The following is an 18,856-nucleotide window of genomic DNA, read 5'->3' as shown; positions in this document are numbered from 1 at the left end:
AAGATAACACATTTTCTGTCCCTCTCATGCCCCATCCATATTTACATACTCCTGCGTGTTAGCCTAAATGTGTGTATGTGTGTGTGTGTGTTTGTGTGTATGTGTGTGTGTGTGTGTCTCAGAGAGATAGACAGTAGGGGCATTGATGGGGTGGCTGGGTGGTGAGGTCATTATTGATGTCATAAGCTGTGATGTCATATGTCATCTCTGGTGGACAGTGGTGTGTGTGTGTGTGTGTGTGTGTGTGTGTGTGTGTGTGTGTGTGTGTGTGTGTGTGGTGGCTGCAGTAAGTCTAGGGGTCAACCCTATGTAATAGTGCACTACACCCTATTTGCCCTAGTCAATAGTATTGCACTACATAGGGAATAGGGTTCCATTTGGTGATCACTTCCTTCCTTCCTGTCTGCTTGGTCAGGGCTAAACAGTTAGGAAGAAGTGATGTGTATGTATGTATGTATGTATGTATGTATATGTGTGTGTGTGGGGGGGGGGGGGGAACTGTCCCTGACAAAAAAAAAATATTTGTCGCCTGAAAGGCGTCTATTCTCCTCCAGCTCTTGCTGGCTTTTCCAGATTCTGACTTTACTCTCCTGAAGTTGCCACCTTTCTCATGTGGATTATCAATGTATCTTCCCGTTTCTACCGATCTGCCTGTTATGCTTTTCATGGAACAGTTTCATTTGTAATAACGTCTTCGTGTCTCTAAATCCTTGTCATGTGGTTCATCAACATTCTATCCAAATCTAAATAAACACGATACAAACCTAAAAAGTAACTTATATTGTAAAGACAGCCTACATAAAGCCAACAAATAAAAACATTGTCAACTATGTAAAGACAGCCTACATAAAGCCAACAAATAAAAACATTGTCAACTATGTAAAGACAGCCTACATAAAGCCAACAAATAAAAACATTGTCAACTATGTAAAGACAGCCTACATAAAGCCAACAAATAAGAACATTGTCAACTATGTAAAGACAGCCTACATAAAGCCAACAAATAAAAACATTGTCAACTATGTAAAGACAGCCTACATAAAGCCAACAAATAAAAACATTGTCAACTATGTAAAGACAGCCTACATAAAGCCAACAAATAAAAACATTGTCAACTATGTAAAGACAGCCTACATAAAGCCAACAAATAAAAACATTGTCAACTATGTAAAGACAGCCTACATAAAGCCAACAAATAAGAACATTGTCAACTATGTAAAGACAGCCTACATAAAGCCAACAAATAAAAACATTGTCAACTATGTAAAGACAGCCTACATAAAGCCAACAAATAAGAACATTGTCAACTATGTAAAGACAGCCTACATAAAGCCAACAAATAAAAACATTGTCAACTATGTAAAGACAGCCTACATAAAGCCAACAAATAAAAACATTGTCAACTATGTAAAGACAGCCTACATAAAGCCAACAAATAAAAACATTGTCAACTATGTAAAGACAGCCTACATAAAGCCAACAAATAAGAACATTGTCAACTATGTAAAGACAGCCTACATAAAGCCAACAAATAAAAACATTGTCAACTATGTAAAGACAGCCTACATAAAGCCAACAAATAAAAACATTGTCAACTATGTAAAGACAGCCTACATAAAGCCAACAAATAAAAACATTGTCAACTATGTAAAGACAGCCTACATAAAGCCAACAAATAAAAACATTGTCAACTATGTAAAGACAGCCTACATAAAGCCAACAAATAAGAACATTGTCAACTATGTAAAGACAGCCTACATAAAGCCAACAAATAAAAACATTGTCAACTATGTAAAGACAGCCTACATAAAGCCAACAAATAAGAACATTGTCAACTATGTAAAGACAGCCTACATAAAGCCAACAAATAAAAACATTGTCAACTATGTAAAGACAGCCTACATAAAGCCAACAAATAAAAACATTGTCAACTATGTAAAGACAGCCTACATAAAGCCAACAAATAAGAACATTGTCAACTATGTAAAGACAGCCTACATAAAGCCAACAAATAAAAACATTGTCAACTATGTAAAGACAGCCTACATAAAGCCAACAAATAAAAACATTGTCAACTATGTAAAGACAGCCTACATAAAGCCAACAAATAAGAACATTGTCAACTATGTAAAGACAGCCTACATAAAGCCAACAAATAAGAACATTGTCAACTATGTAAAGACAGCCTACATAAAGCCAACAAATAAGAACATTGTCAACTATGTAAAGACAGCCTACATAAAGCCAACAAATAAAAACATTGTCAACTATGTAAAGACAGCCTACATAAAGCCAACAAATAAAAACATTGCCGCCTGCAGGTAGAAAATCTCCTGATAAAATGTTTTATATTGAATACGTTAACAGAAATGACCGTAACCAAAGTAACAAACATTGTAGATTAGAAATGAAAGCAATTAACAGTAAATGTACTCCTGGTGATATATATATATATAATGGGGAATTGATAGACACTAACAATCAGATGCAAATTCACACAATGAAGTTATGAAACAATGTGCCCAAATTGGCAGGAGAGAGCGCATTCTGCAGAGAGAAGTACATTGTACATCTGGGCGCTGCATGGTCTGACTTCTGCATTGGGCCTTGCAGCATTTACAGTGATACGACCTCAGGAGAAGTCAGGGCCTCAGGAGAAGTCAGGGCCTCAGGAGAAGTCAGGGCCTCAGGAGAAGTCAGGGCCTCAGGAGAAGTCAGGGCCTCAGGAGAAGTCAGGGCATTTATGCTTCTTGCGCTTCGCAGAGCAGTGCAGAGTTGTTGTCAAGGAAGTGTGTTTGTGTTTTCTACCGGATGTAATCTCCCCCACCTACCATTTTTTTTAAAATAGTTTTATTTTATTTCACCTTTATTTATTTATTTTATTTTTATTTAGGTAGGCTAGTTGAGAACACCTTTATTTAACCAAATTGGCTAGTTGAGAACAAGTTCTCATTTACAACTGCGACCTGGCCAAGATAAAGCAAAGCAGTGTGACACAGACAACAACACAGAGTTACACATGGAATAAACAAACATACAGACAACAACACAGAGTTACACATGGAATAAACAAACATACAGACAACAACACAGAGTTACACATGGATTAAAACAAACATAAGGTCAATGATACAGTAGAACAAAAAGTATATATACAGTGTGTGCAAATGAGGTAAGATTAGGGAGGTAAAGGCCATAAAATAGTCCATAGTGGTGAGGTAATTACGATATAGAAATTAAACACTGGAGCGATAGATGTGCAGAAGATGAATGTGCAAGTAGAGATACTGGGGTGCAAAGGAGCAATGCTCTGTGAGCTAACCAATCATGTCAATGTAGAGCTGTACAGAGCCCTCTGCATTGATACAACATTTGGGAGGCGCTTGGCGTTGCGGTAGGGAGTGCCGTTGGGCCTCTGCATTGGTTCAACATTTGGGAGGGGCATGGCGATGTGGTAGGGAGTGCCGTTGGGCCTCTGCTTGCCTCTGGAGGCTCTGCAATTGGGTCACACCCTCCATATGGAGCCTCTGACCATATCTTCAGATCAAGTATAAATAGGCTTTTAGTCTCAGCCTCCATAATGGATTAGTGCCCTGAGATGGGCGCAAATATATATGTATTTGTTACTGCTCGACTCAAACAATCTTGGTCAACCAACAGCCTGACGACCGAACAATCGACCAGTCAACTAATTGGGGTCAGCCCTAATGTACTGTATGTGTGTGTGTGTGCAATAGTGGTTGGTTGGGAGAAACTTGACTGTCCGTATTCCCCTCCCCCTTACTGTCCTGGATCTAACACACACACACACACACACACACACACACACACACACACAGATGCTTTCAGGGTCCTGGGTTGATGCAAAGACGTTGACCTGGAAATTATTTGATTTCCATCGTATATCCCCCTCTCGTTCTCTCCCTGTATCTCTCTCTCGCTCTCTCTCTCTTTTCTCTCACTGTTTTTCCATCTCTCTCTCTTTCCCTCTCTCTCAATTCATTGTCATTTAGCTTTGTTGTCATGACGTATTGATGATAGTGCCAAAGCACAATGTTACATTAGAAAAACACTCTTAGAACAAAAGGGTTCTTCGGCTGTCCCCGTAGGAAACCCCTTTTTGGTTCTAGGGAGACCCTTTTTAGAAAGGGCCCTACATGGAACCCAAAAGGGTTCTTCGGCTGTCCCCGTAGGAAACCCCTTTTTGGTTCTAGGGAGACCCTTTTTAGAAAGGGCCCTACATGGAACCCAAAAGGGTTCTTCGGCTGTCCCCGTAGGAAACCCCTTTTTGGTTCTAGGGAGACCCTTTTTAGAAAGGGCCCTACATGGAACCCAAAAGGGTTCTACCTGGAACCAAAAAGGATCTATCTGGAACCAAAAAAAGGTTATTCAAAGGGTTCTCTGGGGACAGCTGAACAACCCTTTTAGGTTCTAGAGGTCTTTTTATTCTTCTAAGAGTGTAATGAACAATTATTAATAATGAACAGGTTATGGAGTGGTCTCCCTGTGTGTGTGTGTGTGTGTGTGTGTGTGTGTGTGTGTGTGTGTGTGTGTGTGTGTGTGTTAAATGATCTGTGTCTTTCTTCAAGGGACTTTCTACCCCGGGGCTCTGGTATCGTGACCCGAAGACCTCTCGTCCTTCAACTGGTCAACAACCAAGCAGGTGGATATGCACACACACTCACGCACCTACGCACGCACGTATGAGGGAGAAATGTAGAAAACTGATCTCACCATAGAATGACTTAGAACTCTAGAATTAGAATGGACCCTGTCTAAAAATTACCTTAGAACTCTAGAATGGACACTGTCTAAAAATTACCTTAGAACTCTAGAATGGACCCTGTCTAAAAATCACCTTAGAACTCTAGAATGGACCCTGTCTAAAAATCACCTTAGAGCTCTAGAATGGACCCTGTCTAAAAATTACCTTAGAACTCTAGAATGGACACTGTCTAAAAATCACCTTAGAACTCTAGAATGGACACTGTCTAAAAATTACCTTAGAACTCTAGAATGGACACTGTCTAAAAATTACCTTAGAACTCTAGAATGGACCCTGTCTAAAAATCACCTTAGAACTCTAGAATGGACACTGTCTAAAAATCACCTTAAAACTCTAGAATGGACACTGTCTAAAAATCACCTTAGAACTCTAGAATGGACCCTGTCTAAAAATCACCTTAACTCTAGAATGGACACTGTCTAAAAATCACATTAGAACTCTAGAATGGACCCTGTCTAAAAATCACCTTAGAACTCTAGAATGGACACTGTCTAAAAATCACCTTAAAACTCTAGAATGGACCCTGTATAAAAATCACCTTAAAACTCTAGAATGGACACTGTCTAAAAATCACCTTAGAACTCTAGAATGGACCCTGTCTAAAAATCACCTTAGAACTCTAGAATGGACACTGTCTAAAAATCACCTTAGAACTCTAGAATGGACCCTGTCTAAAAATCACCTTAGAACTCTAGAATGGACACTGTCTAAAAATCACCTTAAATCTCTAGAATGGACACTGTCTAAAAATCACATTAGAACTCTAGAATGGACCCTGTCTAAAAATCACCTTAGAACTCTAGAATGGACACTGTCTAAAAATCACCTTAGAACTCTAGAATGGACCCTGTCTAAAAATCACCTTAGAACTCTAGAATGGACCCTGTCTAAAAATCACCTTAGAACTCTAGAATGGACACTGTCTAAAAATCACCTTAAAACTCTAGAATGGACACTGTATAAAAATCACCTTAGAACTCTAGAATGGACCCTGTCTAAAAATCACCTTAGAACTCTAGAATGGACACTGTCTAAAAATCACCTTAGAACTCTAGAATGGACCCTGTCTAAAAATCACCTTAGAACTCTAGAATGGACCCTGTCTAAAAATCACCTTAAAACTCTAGAATGGACACTGTCTAAAAATCACCTTAGAACTCTAGAATGGACCCTGTCTAAAAATCACCTTAGAACTCTAGAATGGACACTGTATAAAAATCACCTTAAAACTCTAGAATGGACACTGTCTAAAAATCACCTTAAAACTCTAGAATGGACACTGTCTAAAAATCACCTTAGAACTCTAGAATGGACCCTATCTAAAAATCACCTTAGAACTCTAGAATGGACACTGTCTAAAAATCACCTTAAAACTCTAGAATGGACCCTGTCTAAAAATCACCTTAAAACTCTAGAATGGACCCTGTCTAAAAATCACCTTAGAACTCTAGAATGGACACTGTCTAAAAATCACCTTAAAACTCTAGAATGGACCCTGTCTAAAAATCACCTTAAAACTCTAGAATGGACCCTGTATAAAAATCACCTTAAAACTCTAGAATGGACACTGTCTAAAAATCACCTTAGAACTCTAGAATGGACCCTGTCTAAAAATCACAAGGTCTGTCAAGTTGGTTGTTGATCATCGCTAGACAACCATTTTCAAGTCTTGCCATAGATTTTCAAGTTGATTTAAGTCAAAACTGTAAATAGGCCAGGCAGGAACATTTAATGTTGTCTTGGTAAGCAACTCCAGTGTATATTTGGCCTTGTGATTTAGGTTATTGTCCTGCTGAAAGGTGAATTTGTCTCCCAGTGTCTGTTGGAAAGCAGTTTGAACCAGGTTCTGTGCTTAGCTCTATTCTGTTTATTTTTTTCCTAATTTTTTTTATTGCAAACAGGATGCATGATTGTGAATATTTGTATTTTGTACACTTTTGTACATTTGTATTTTGTCATTTAGGTTAGTATTGTGGAGTAACTACAATGTTGTCTATCCATCCTCAGTTTTCTCCCATCACAGCCAATAAACTCTGTAACTGTTTTAAAGTCACCATTGTCCTCATGGTGAAAACCCTGAGCAGTTTCCTTCCTCTCTGGCAACTGAGTTGGGAAGGACGCCTGTATCTTTGTAGTGACTGGGTGTATTGATACACCATCCAAAGTGTAATTAATAACTTCACCATAACATTCTCAAAGGGATATTCAATGTTTGCTTCTTTTTGTTGACCCATCTACCAATATGTGCTCTTCTTTGCAAGGCATTGGAAAACCTTCCTGGTCTTTGTGGTTGAATCTGTGTTTGAAATTCACTGCTCGACTGAGGGACCTTACAGATAATTGTATGTGTGGTACAGAGATGAGGTAGTCATTCAAAAAGTATGTTAAACACTATTATTGCACACAGAGTGAGTCCATACATCTTATTATGTGAAATGTTAAGCACATGTTTACTCCTGAACGTATTTAGATTCGCCATAACACAGGGGTGGATTACTTATTGACTCAAGACATTTCAGCTTTTCATTTTTAATGAATTAGTCAAAAAAAAAAACTAAAATTTGACAATATGGGGTGTTGTGTGTAGGCCAGTAACACAATCTGAATTTAATCAATCATGACATGCTTCGTTTTTGTGGTGACTTACAGATGTTTTCTCTCTCCCTCTAACCTCTTCCCTCCCTCTCTCTTTCCCTCTCTCTATCCCTCTCTCTGCCTCTCTCTCTCTCCCTCTATCTATCCCACTCTCTCTCCCTCTAACCTCTTCTCTATGTCCCTCTCTCCCTCTAACCTCTTCCCTCTTCTCTATGTCCCTCCCTCCCTCTAACCTCTTCCCTCCCTCTCTCTCTCTCTCTCCCTCCCTCCCTCTCTCCCTCTAACCTCTTCTCTATGTCCCTCCCTCCCGCCCTCCCTCCCTCTAACCTCTTCTCTATGTCCCTCCCTCCCTCCCTCCCTCCCTCTAACCTCTTCTCTATGTCCCTACCTCCCTCTAACCTCTTCTCTATGTCCCTCCCTCCCTCCCTCTAACCTCTTCTCTATGTCCCTCTCTCCCTCTCTCTCTCTATCCCTCCATCCTTCTCTCCTTAATAACAGAGTATGCTGAGTTCCTTCATTGTAAAGGTCGTAAGTTTGTGGACTTTGATGAGGTGCGTTTGGAGATTGAGGCCGAGACTGATCGCATCACTGGGTCCAATAAGGGAATCTCTGCTGTTCCCATCAACCTCCGAGTCTATTCCCCTAATGGTACACACACACACACACACACACACACAGAGCGAGAGACTCACACACACACGAACATGCAAAACACACAGTCCTGAATGCAGTTATGCTTTGTTAGGTTCTGGTAAACAGAGTGAACAACTAATGGACAACTAGTCAAAGCACAAACCACATCTTTTCCCCCATTGGGTCAAACAGCTGCACAGGACAAAGTTTCCAACAGCACCAGTATGTATACCCTCCTTTAGGCAGGCTTCTGCTCGTCTAAACACTACGTCTATGTTGCTAGGCAGGAAGTCAAGTGATGTGTTTAATAAAACTGTTCCTTCTCCCTTCATCTGACCTGACCTCGGCCCACATTCCTCCCTAGTCCACATCTGACCTGACCTCGGCCCACATTCCTCACTAGTCCACATCTGACCTGACCTCGGCCCACATTCCTCCCTAGTCCACATCTGACCTGACCTTGGCCCACATTCCTCCCTAGTCCACATCTGACCTGACCTCGGCCCACATTCCTCCCTAGCCCACATCTGACCTGACCTCGGCCCACATTCCTCCCTAGTCCACATCTGACCTGACCTCGGCCCACATTCCTCCCTAGTCCACATCTGACCTGACCTTGGCCCACATTCCTCCCTAGTCCACATCTGACCTGACCTCGGCCCACATTCCTCACTAATCCACAGTGATCCAACCTTATCAGTGACCGTAACCATTAACCAGTATAGCAAGTATTTCAAACTACAACCCGACAGTCCCTCTTTTTTCAATAGTATTTCCATACTGTTCAACATCACATAAACTTTGAAAATGACTTATAAATGAACAGAAAATAAAACACTTTCACGGTTGATTATTTTGTTGACACCTACGAGACTAATGTCCTCTGATCTGTAATTACACTATGGACTCTCATTTCCATCTCTCGTCGGACAACTGATAATGACTTAATGACTTTTCAGCTGGAGATGTTGACTTCATCCGTTTCCTCTGGAGATGTTGACTTCATCCGTTTCCGCTGGAGATGTTGACTTCCTCCGTTTCAGCTGGAGATGTTGACTTCATCTGTTTCAGCTGGAGATGTTGACTTCATCCGTTTCAGCTGGAGATGTTGACTTCATCCGTTTCCGCTGGAGATGTTGACTTCATCCGTTTCCGCTGGAGATGTTGACTTCATCCGTTTCAGCTGGAGATGTAGACTTCCTCCGTTTCAGCTGGAGATGTTGACTTCATCCGTTTCCGCTGGAGATGTTGACTTCATCCGTTTCCGCTGGAGATGTTGACTTCATCCGTTTCCGCTGGAGATGTTGACTTCATCCGTTTCCGCTGGAGATGTTGACTTCCTCCGTTTCCGCTGGAGATGTTGACTTCATCCGTTTCCGCTGGAGATGTTGACTTCATCCGTTTCCGCTGGAGATGTTGACTTCATCCGTTTCAGCTGGAGATGTTGACTTCATCCGTTTCCGCTGGAGATGTTGACTTCATCCGTTTCAGCTGGAGATGTTGACTTCATCCGTTTCAGCTGGAGATGTTGACTTCATCCGTTTCCGCTGGAGATGTTGACTTAATCCGTTTCCGCTGGAGATGTTGACTTCATCCGTTTCAGCTGGAGATGTTGACTTCATCCGTTTCAGCTGGAGATGTTGACTTCATCCGTTTCCGCTGGAGATGTTGACTTAATCCGTTTCCGCTGGAGATGTTGACTTCATCCGTTTCAGCTGGAGATGTTGACTTCATCCGTTTCAGCTGGAGATGTTGACTTCATCCGTTTCAGCTGGAGATGTTGACTTCATCCGTTTCCGCTGGAGATGTTGACTTCATCCGTTTCCGCTGGAGATGTTGACTTCATCCGTTTCAGCTGGAGATGTTGACTTCATCCGTTTCCTCCTTCGGGTTCCTAAGAGAGTGATCGCACAAGACTTGAAAAGCAAAAGAAAACACAAAACATAACAAGTATTAATAATGCCTTAAACTAGGCATAATTACATATGCATATTCCCACTCTCTCTTCGCCTGACTCTATGCCTTTGGGATACTGTTCTGCTGGGTTCCACAAAAATGAAGGCCCTAAAACAACCTCATGTTTCATGTTACTGTAGTCTAGTTCCATGTTACTATAGTCTAGTTCCATGTTGTTACTATAGTTACTATAGTCTAGTTCCATGTTACTATAGTCTAGTTCCATGTTGTTACTATAGTTACTATAGTCTAGTTCCATGTTACTATAGTCTAGTTCCATGTTACTATAGTCTAGTTCCATGTTACTATATTCTAGTTCCATGTTACTATATTCTAGTTCCATGTTACTATAGTCTAGTTCCATGTTGTTACTGTAGTTTAGTTCCATGCTGTTACTATAGTCTAGTTCCATGTTGTTACTATAGTTACTATAGTCTAGTTCCATGTTGTTACTATAGTCTAGTTCCATGTTACTATAGTCTAGTTCCATGTCACTATAGTCTAGTTCCATGCTGTTACTGTAGTTTAGTTCCATGCTGTTACTGTAGTTTAGTTCCATGTTACTATAGTCTAGTTCCATGTTACTATAGTCTAGTTCCATGTTGTTACTATAGTCTAGTTCCATGTTGTTACTATAGTCTAGTTCCATGTTACTATAGTCTAGTTCCATGTTACTATAGTCTAGTTCCATGTTGTTACTATAGTCTAGTTCCATGTTGTTACTATAGTCTAGTTCCATGTTACTATAGTCTAGTTCCATGTTACTATAGTCTAGTTCCATGTTGTTACTATAGTCTAGTTCCATGTTACTATAGTCTAGTTCCATGTTACTATAGTCTAGTTCCATGTTGTTACTATAGTCTAGTCCCATGTTACTATCGTCTAGTTCCATGCTGTTACTGTAGCGAATGGCATGAGAACAGCTGTTGCATTGACTCGGTCTCCTGTTCCTGATCTCCTATTGCTTCCATGGTTCACTGGAGCTTGGTGGTTCCATGGTTCACTGATATATCTAGGACTATCAGATACTCCCTACGAGTCTCCCATTGTTCACTGATATACAGTGCCTTGCGAAAGTATTCGGCCCCCTTGAACTTTGCGACCTTTTGCCACATTTCAGGCTTCAAACATAAAGATATAAAACTGTATTTTTTTGTGAAGAATCAACAACAAGTGGGACACAATCATGAAGTAGAACGACATTTATTGGATATTTCAAACTTTTTTAACAAATCAAAAACTGAAAAATGGCGCGTGCAAAATTATTCAGCCCCTTTACTTTCAGTGCAGCAAACTCTCTCCAGAAGTTCAGTGAGGATCTCTGAATGATCCAATGTTGACCTAAATGACTAATGATGATAAATACAATCCACCTGTGTGTAATCAAGTCTCCGTATAAATGCATCTGCACTGTGATAGTCTCAGAGGTCCGTTAAAAGCGCAGAGAGCATCATGAAGAACAAGGAACACACCAGGCAAGTCCGAGATACTGTTGTGAAGAAGTTTAAAGCCGGATTTGGATACAAAAAGATTTCCCAAGCTTTAAACATCCCAAGGAGCACTGTGCAAGCGATAATATTGAAATGGAAGGAGTATCAGACCACTGCAAATCTACCAAGACCTGGCCGTCCCTCTAAACTTTCAGCTCATACAAGGAGAAGACTGATCAGAGATGCAGCCAAGAGGCCCATGATCACTCTGGATGAACTGCAGAGATCTACAGCTGAGGTGGGAGACTCTGTCCATAGGACAACAATCAGTCGTATATTGCACAAATCTGGCCTTTATGGAAGAGTGGCAAGAAGAAAGCCATTTCTTAAAGATATCCATAAAAAGTGTTGTTTAAAGTTTGCCACAAGCCACCTGGGAGACACACGAAACATGTGGAAGAAGGTGCTCTGGTCAGATGAAACCAAAATTGAACTTTTTGGCAACAATGCAAAACGTTATGTTTGGCGTAAAAGCAACACAGCTCATCACCCTGAACACACCATCCCCACTGTCAAACATGGTGGTGGCAGCATCATGGTTTGGGCCTGCTTTTCTTCAGCAGGGACAGGGAAGATGGTTAAAATGATGGGAAGATGGATGGAGCCAAATACAGGACCATTCTGGAAGAAAACCTGATGGAGTCTGCAAAAGACCTGAGACTGGGACGGAGATTTGTCTTCCAACAAGACAATGATCCAAAACATAAAGCAAAATCTACAATGGAATGGTTCAATAATAAACATATCCAGGTGTTAGAATGGCCAAGTCAAAGTCCAGACCTGAATCCAATCGAGAATCTGCGGAAAGAACTGAAAACTGCTGTTCACAAATGCTCTCCATCCAACCTCACTGAGCTCGAGCTGTTTTGCAAGGAGGAATGGGAAAAAATGTAATTCTCTCGATGTGCAAAACTGATAGAGACATACCCCAAGCGACTTACTGCTGTAATCGCAGCAAAAGGTGGCGCTACAAAGTATTAACTTAAGGGGGCTGAATAATTTTGCACGCCCAATTTTTCAGTTTTTGATTTGTTAAAAAAGTTTGAAATATCCAATAAATGTCGTTCCACTTCATGATTGTGTCCCACTTGTTGTTGATTCTTCACAAAAAATACAGTTTTATATCTTTATGTTTGAAGCCTGAAATGTGGCATAAGGTTGCAAAGTTCAAGGGGGCCGAATACTTTCGCAAGGCACTGTATCTAGGACTGAGTCTATCAGATACTCCCTACCAGTCTCCCATGGTTCACTGATATATCTAGGACTGAGTCTATCAGATACTCCCTACGAGTCTCCCATGGTTCACTGATATATCTAGGACTATCAGATACTCCCTACGAGTCTCCCATGGTTCACTGATATATCTAGGACTATCAGATACTCCCTACGAGTCTCCCATGGTTTTCTTGCAACCGACATCTACAATGAGATCCTATGTTCTGCTACTGTCAGTGGTCGGGTTTAGGTCCACATCTCTCAGGTTAGGTTAGGCACACATGTCTCAAGTTCAGATAGGTACACATCTCTCAGGTTAGTTACACATCTCTCAGGTTAGTTTGGGTACACATCGCCCGGGTTAGGTTAGGTTCACATCTCTCAGGTCAGGTTAGGTACACATCTCTCAGGTCAGGTTAGGTACACATCTCTCATCCCAAGGCCCATCTACAGCTCTTTGTGAACACCCCTGTTACAGTGTAAACCTCCCTCTCTGTAGATTGATGTACAATAAGCAAATACATTTTCCATTTGAATTGAATAATTTAATCTCTCTCTGTCTCTCTCTGTCTGTCTGTCTCTCTCTCTCTCTCTCCCTCTCTCTCTCTCTCTCTCTCTCTCTGTTTCTCTCTCTGTCCCTGTCTCTCTCTCCCTCTCTCTCTCTGTCTGTCTGTCTCTCTCTGTCTCTCTCTCTCTCTGATTCTCTCTCTCTCTCTCTGTTTCTCTCTCTGTTTCTCTCTCTGTTTCTCTCTCTCTCTGATTCTCTCTCTCTCCCTCTCTCTCTCTTTCTCTCTCTCCCTCTGTCTCTCTCTCTCTCCCCCTCCCTCTCTCCCTCTCTCTCTGTACCTTCCCCCTTCTCTCTCTCCCTCCCTCTCTGTCCCTTCCCCCTTCTCTCTCTCCCTCCCTCTATCATCCCCCCTTTCCCACACACCCTCCCTTCCTCTCTCCCTACTCCCATCCCTCTCTCCCTACTCCCATCCATCTCTCCGTCCTCCCTCTATCCCTCCCTCCCTCCTCAGTGTTAAACCTGACTCTTATAGATCTACCAGGGATGACTAAGGTAGCGGTGGGAGACCAGCCAGTCGACATCGAGCACCAGATCAGAGACATGCTGATGCAGGTCAGAGACTGTGGTTACAGTCCCAACTGGCACCCTATTCCCAAAATGGCATCCTATTCCCTAGATAGTGCACTACTTTTGACTAGAATGGCACCCTATTGCCTAGATAGTGCACTACTTTTGACCAGATGGCACCCTATCCCTAGATAGTGCACTACTTTTGACCAGAATGGCATCCTATTCCCTAGATAGTGCACTACTTTTGACTAGAATGGCATCCTATTCCCTAGATAGTGCACTACTTTTGACCAGAATGGCATCCTATTCCCTAGATAGTGCACTACTTTTGACTAGAATGGCATCCTATTCCCTAGATAGTGCACTACTTTTGACCAGAATGGCATCCTATTCCCTAGATAGTGCACTACTTTTGACCAGAATGGCATCCTATTCCCTAGATAGTGCACTACTTTTGACTAGAATGGCATCCTATTCCCTAGATAGTGCACTACTTTTGAGCAGATGGCACCCTATTCCCTAGACACTTTAAATATTAAAGTAATATAGTATATATTCTATGTTGTGTGTAGTTCATATCCAAAGAGTAATAAAGTACATGTTAAAGTAATTAAGTCTAGAGAAAGGGGGTAATTAAGTATATGTTACAGGGAAAGGGAAAGGGGGTAATTAAGTATATGTTACAGGGAAAGGGGGTAATTAAGTATATGTTACAGGGAAAGGGGGTAATTAAGTATATGTTACAGGGAAAGGGGGTAATTAAGTATATGTTACAGGGAAAGGGGGTAATTAAGTATATGTTACAGGGAAAGGGGGTAATTAAGTATATGTTACAGGGAAAGGGGGTAATTAAGTATATGTTACAGGGAAAGGGGGTAATTAAGTATATGTTACAGGGAAAGGGGGTAATTAAGTATATGTTACAGGGAAAGGGGGTAATTAAGTATATGTTACAGGGAAAGAGAAAGGGGGTAATTAAGTATATGTTACAGGGAAAGAGAAAGGGGGTAATTAAGTATATGTTACAGGGAAAGAGAAAGGGGGTAATTAAGTATATGTTACAGAGAAAGGGGGTAATTAAGTATATGTTACAGGGAAAGGGGGTAATTAAGTATATGTTACAGGGAAAGAGAAAGGGGGTAATTAAGTATATGTTACAGGGAAAGGGGGTAATTAAGTATATGTTACAGGGAAAGAGAAAGGGGGTAATTAAGTATATGTTACAGGGAAAGGGAAAGGGGGTAATTAAGTATATGTTACAGGGAAAGAGAAAGGGGGTAATTAAGTATATGTTACAGGGAAAGAGAAAGGGGGTAATTAAGTATATGTTACAGGGAAAGGGGGTAATTAAGTATATGTTACAGGGAAAGAGAAAGGGGGTAATTAAGTATATGTTACAGGGAAAGGGAAAGGGGGTAATTAAGTATATGTTACAGGGAAAGGGGGTAATTAAGTATATGTTACAGGGAAAGAGAAAGGGGGTAATTAAGTATATGTTACAGGGAAAGGGGGTAATTAAGTATATGTTACAGGGAAAGGGGGTAATTAAGTATATGTTACAGGGAAAGAGAAAGGGGGTAATTAAGTATATGTTACAGGGAAAGAGAAAGGGGGTAATTAAGTATATGTTACAGGGAAAGAGAAAGGGGGTAATTAAGTATATGTTACAGAGAAAGGGGGTAATTAAGTATATGTTACAGGGAAAGGGGGTAATTAAGTATATGTTACAGGGAAAGAGAAAGGGGGTAATTAAGTATATGTTACAGGGAAAGGGGGTAATTAAGTATATGTTACAGGGAAAGAGAAAGGGGGTAATTAAGTATATGTTACAGGGAAAGGGAAAGGGGGTAATTAAGTATATGTTACAGGGAAAGAGAAAGGGGGTAATTAAGTATATGTTACAGGGAAAGAGAAAGGGGGTAATTAAGTATATGTTACAGGGAAAGGGGGTAATTAAGTATATGTTACAGGGAAAGAGAAAGGGGGTAATTAAGTATATGTTACAGGGAAAGGGAAAGGGGGTAATTAAGTATATGTTACAGGGAAAGAGAAAGGGGGTAATTAAGTATATGTTACAGGGAAAGAGAAAGGGGGTAATTAAGTATATGTTACAGGGAAAGGGAAAGGGGGTAATTAAGTATATGTTACAGGGAAAGAGAAAGGGGGTAATTAAGTATATGTTACAGGGAAAGGGGGTAATTAAGTATATGTTACAGGGAAAGAGAAAGGGGGTAATTAAGTATATGTTACAGGGAAAGGGAAAGGGGGTAATTAAGTATATGTTACAGGGAAAGAGAAAGGGGGTAATTAAGTATATGTTACAGGGAAAGGGAAAGGGGGTAATTAAGTATATGTTACAGGGAAAGAGAAAGGGGGTAATTAAGTATATGTTACAGGGAAAGAGAAAGGGGGTAATTAAGTATATGTTACAGGGAAAGGGAAAGGGGGTAATTAAGTATATGTTACAGGGAAAGAGAAAGGGGGTAATTAAGTATATGTTACAGGGAAAGAGAAAGGGGGTAATTAAGTATATGTTACAGGGAAAGGGAAAGGGGGTAATTAAGTATATGTTACAGGGAAAGAGAAAGGGGGTAATTAAGTATATGTTACAGGGAAAGGGGGTAATTAAGTATATGTTACAGGGAAAGAGAAAGGGGGTAATTAAGTATATGTTACAGGGAAAGGGAAAGGGGGTAATTAAGTATATGTTACAGGGAAAGGGAAAGGGGGTAATTAAGTATATGTTACAGGGAAAGAGAAAGGGGGTAATTAAGTATATGTTACAGGGAAAGGGAAAGGGGGTAATTAAGTATATGTTACAGGGAAAGAGAAAGGGGGTAATTAAGTATATGTTACAGGGAAAGAGAAAGGGGGTAATTAAGTATATGTTACAGGGAAAGAGAAAGGGGGTAATTAAGTATATGTTACAGGGAAAGAGAAAGGGGGTAATTAAGTATATGTTACAGGGAAAGGGAAAGGGGGTAATTAAGTATATGTTACAGGGAAAGAGAAAGGGGGTAATTAAGTATATGTTACAGGGAAAGAGAAAGGGGGTAATTAAGTATATGTTACAGGGAAAGGGAAAGGGAGTAATTAAGTATATGTTACAGGGAAAGGGAAAGGGGGTAATTAAGTATATGTTACAGGGAAAGAGAAAGGGGGTAATTAAGTATATGTTACAGGGAAAGAGAAAGGGGGTAATTAAGTATATGTTACAGGGAAAGGGAAAGGGGGTAATTAAGTATATGTTACAGGGAAAGGGAAAGGGGGTAATTAAGTATATGTTACAGGGAAAGAGAAAGGGGGTAATTAAGTATATGTTACAGGGAAAGAGAAAGGGGGTAATTAAGTATATGTTACAGGGAAAGAGAAAGGGGGTAATTAAGTATATGTTACAGGGAAAGAGAAAGGGGGTAATTAAGTATATGTTACAGGGAAAGAGAAAGGGGGTAATTAAGTATATGTTACAGGGAAAGAGAAAGGGGGTAATTAAGTATATGTTACAGGGAAAGAGAAAGGGGGTAATTAAGTATATGTTACAGGGAAAGGGAAAGGGGGTAATTAAGTATATGTTACAGGGAAAGAGAAAGGGGGTAATTAAGTATATGTTACAGGGAAAGAGAAAGGGGGTAATTAAGTATATGTTACAGGGAAAGAGAAAGGGGGTAATTAAGTATATGTTACAGGGAAAGGGAAAGGGGGTAATTAAGTATATGTTACAGGGAAAGGGAAAGGGGGTAATTAAGTATATGTTACAGGGAAAGAGAAAGGGGGTAATTAAGTATATGTTACAGGGAAAGGGAAAGGGGGTAATTAAGTATATGTTACAGGGAAAGAGAAAGGGGGTAATTAAGTATATGTTACAGGGAAAGGGAAAGGGGGTAATTAAGTATATGTTACAGGGAAAGGGAAAGGGGGTAATTAAGTATATGTTACAGGGAAAGAGAAAGGGGGTAATTAAGTATATGTTACAGGGAAAGGGAAAGGGGGTAATTAAGTATATGTTACAGGGAAAGGGAAAGGGGGTAATTAAGTATATGTTACAGGGAAAGAGAAAGGGGGTAATTAGGTATATGTTACAGGGAAAGAGAAAGGGGGTAATTAAGTATATGTTACAGGGAAAGAGAAAGGGGGTAATTAAGTATATGTTACAGGGAAAGGGGGTAATTAAGTATATGTTACAGGGAAAGGGGGTAATTAAGTATATGTTACAGAGAAAGGGGGTAATTAAGTATATGGGAAAGAGAAAGGGGGTAATTAAGTATATGTTACAGGGAAAGGGGGTAATTAAGTCTGTTACAGGGAAAGAGAAAGGGGGTAATTAAGTATATGTTACAGGGAAACAGAAAGGGGGTAATTAAGTATTTGTTACAGGGAAAGAGAAAGGGGATCCTGTTATATGCAGTTACTAACTAAAGAATCCTGTCTGATCCTGTTATATGCAGTTCATAACTAAAGAATCCTGTCTGATCCTGTTATATGCAGTTACTAACTAAAGAATCCTGTCTGATCCTGTTATATGCAGTTCATAACTAAAGAATCCTGTCTGATCCTGTTATATCAATCAATCAATCAATCAAATTTATTTTATATAGCCCTTCGTACATCAGCTGATATCTCAAAGTGCTGTACAGAAACCCAGCCTAAAACCCCAAACAGCAAGCAATGCAGGTGAAGAAGCACGGTGGCTAGGAAAAACTCCCTAGAAAGGCCAAAACCTAGGAAGAAACCTAGAGAGGAACCAGGCTATGTGGGGTGGCCAGTCCTCTTCTGGCTGTGCCGGGTGGAGATTATAACAAAACATGGTCAAGATGTTCAAATGTTCATAAATGATCAGCATGGTCGAATAATAATAAGGCAGAACAGTTGAAACTGGAGCAGCAGCACAGCCAGGTGGACTGGGGACAGCAAGGAGTCATCATGTCAGGTAGTCCTGGGGCATGGTCCTAGGGCTCAGGTCCTCCGAGAGAGAGAAAGAGAGAAGGAGAGAATTAGAGAACGCACACTTAGATTCACACAGGACACCGAATAGGACAGGAGAAGTACTCCAGATAAAACAAACTGACCCTAGCCCCCCGACACATAAACTACTGCAGCATAAAT

The 18,856-nt window shown here is 40.5% G+C and overlaps 1 protein-coding gene across 3 annotated transcripts in view; it reads left to right on the top strand.

Annotated features, from left to right (window-relative positions):
• The window catches only part of LOC110510799 (dynamin-2), a 52,536-nt gene that overhangs the window by 4,760 nt on the left and 28,920 nt on the right, over positions 1–18,856 (top strand). For all 3 annotated transcript variants that reach the window (XR_016485639.1, XM_090195180.1, XM_090195181.1), the window contains exons 2-4: positions 4,590–4,663; positions 7,880–8,029; positions 13,695–13,795. Coding sequence is in view for 2 of the 3 variants with exons in the window: in XM_090195180.1 (XP_090051306.1) it covers positions 4,590–4,663; positions 7,880–8,029; positions 13,695–13,795 (325 nt within the window). In the remaining variant the exon portion in view is untranslated. The remainder of the gene's footprint in view (positions 1–4,589; positions 4,664–7,879; positions 8,030–13,694; positions 13,796–18,856) is intronic.

The sequence above is a fragment of the Oncorhynchus mykiss genome, chromosome 13 (genome assembly GCF_057628025.1).
Source record: "Oncorhynchus mykiss isolate SJ-2025 chromosome 13, ASM5762802v1, whole genome shotgun sequence".
Lineage (NCBI taxonomy): Eukaryota > Metazoa > Chordata > Actinopteri > Salmoniformes > Salmonidae > Oncorhynchus > Oncorhynchus mykiss.
This window is presented reverse-complemented; position numbering and strand designations above follow the sequence as displayed.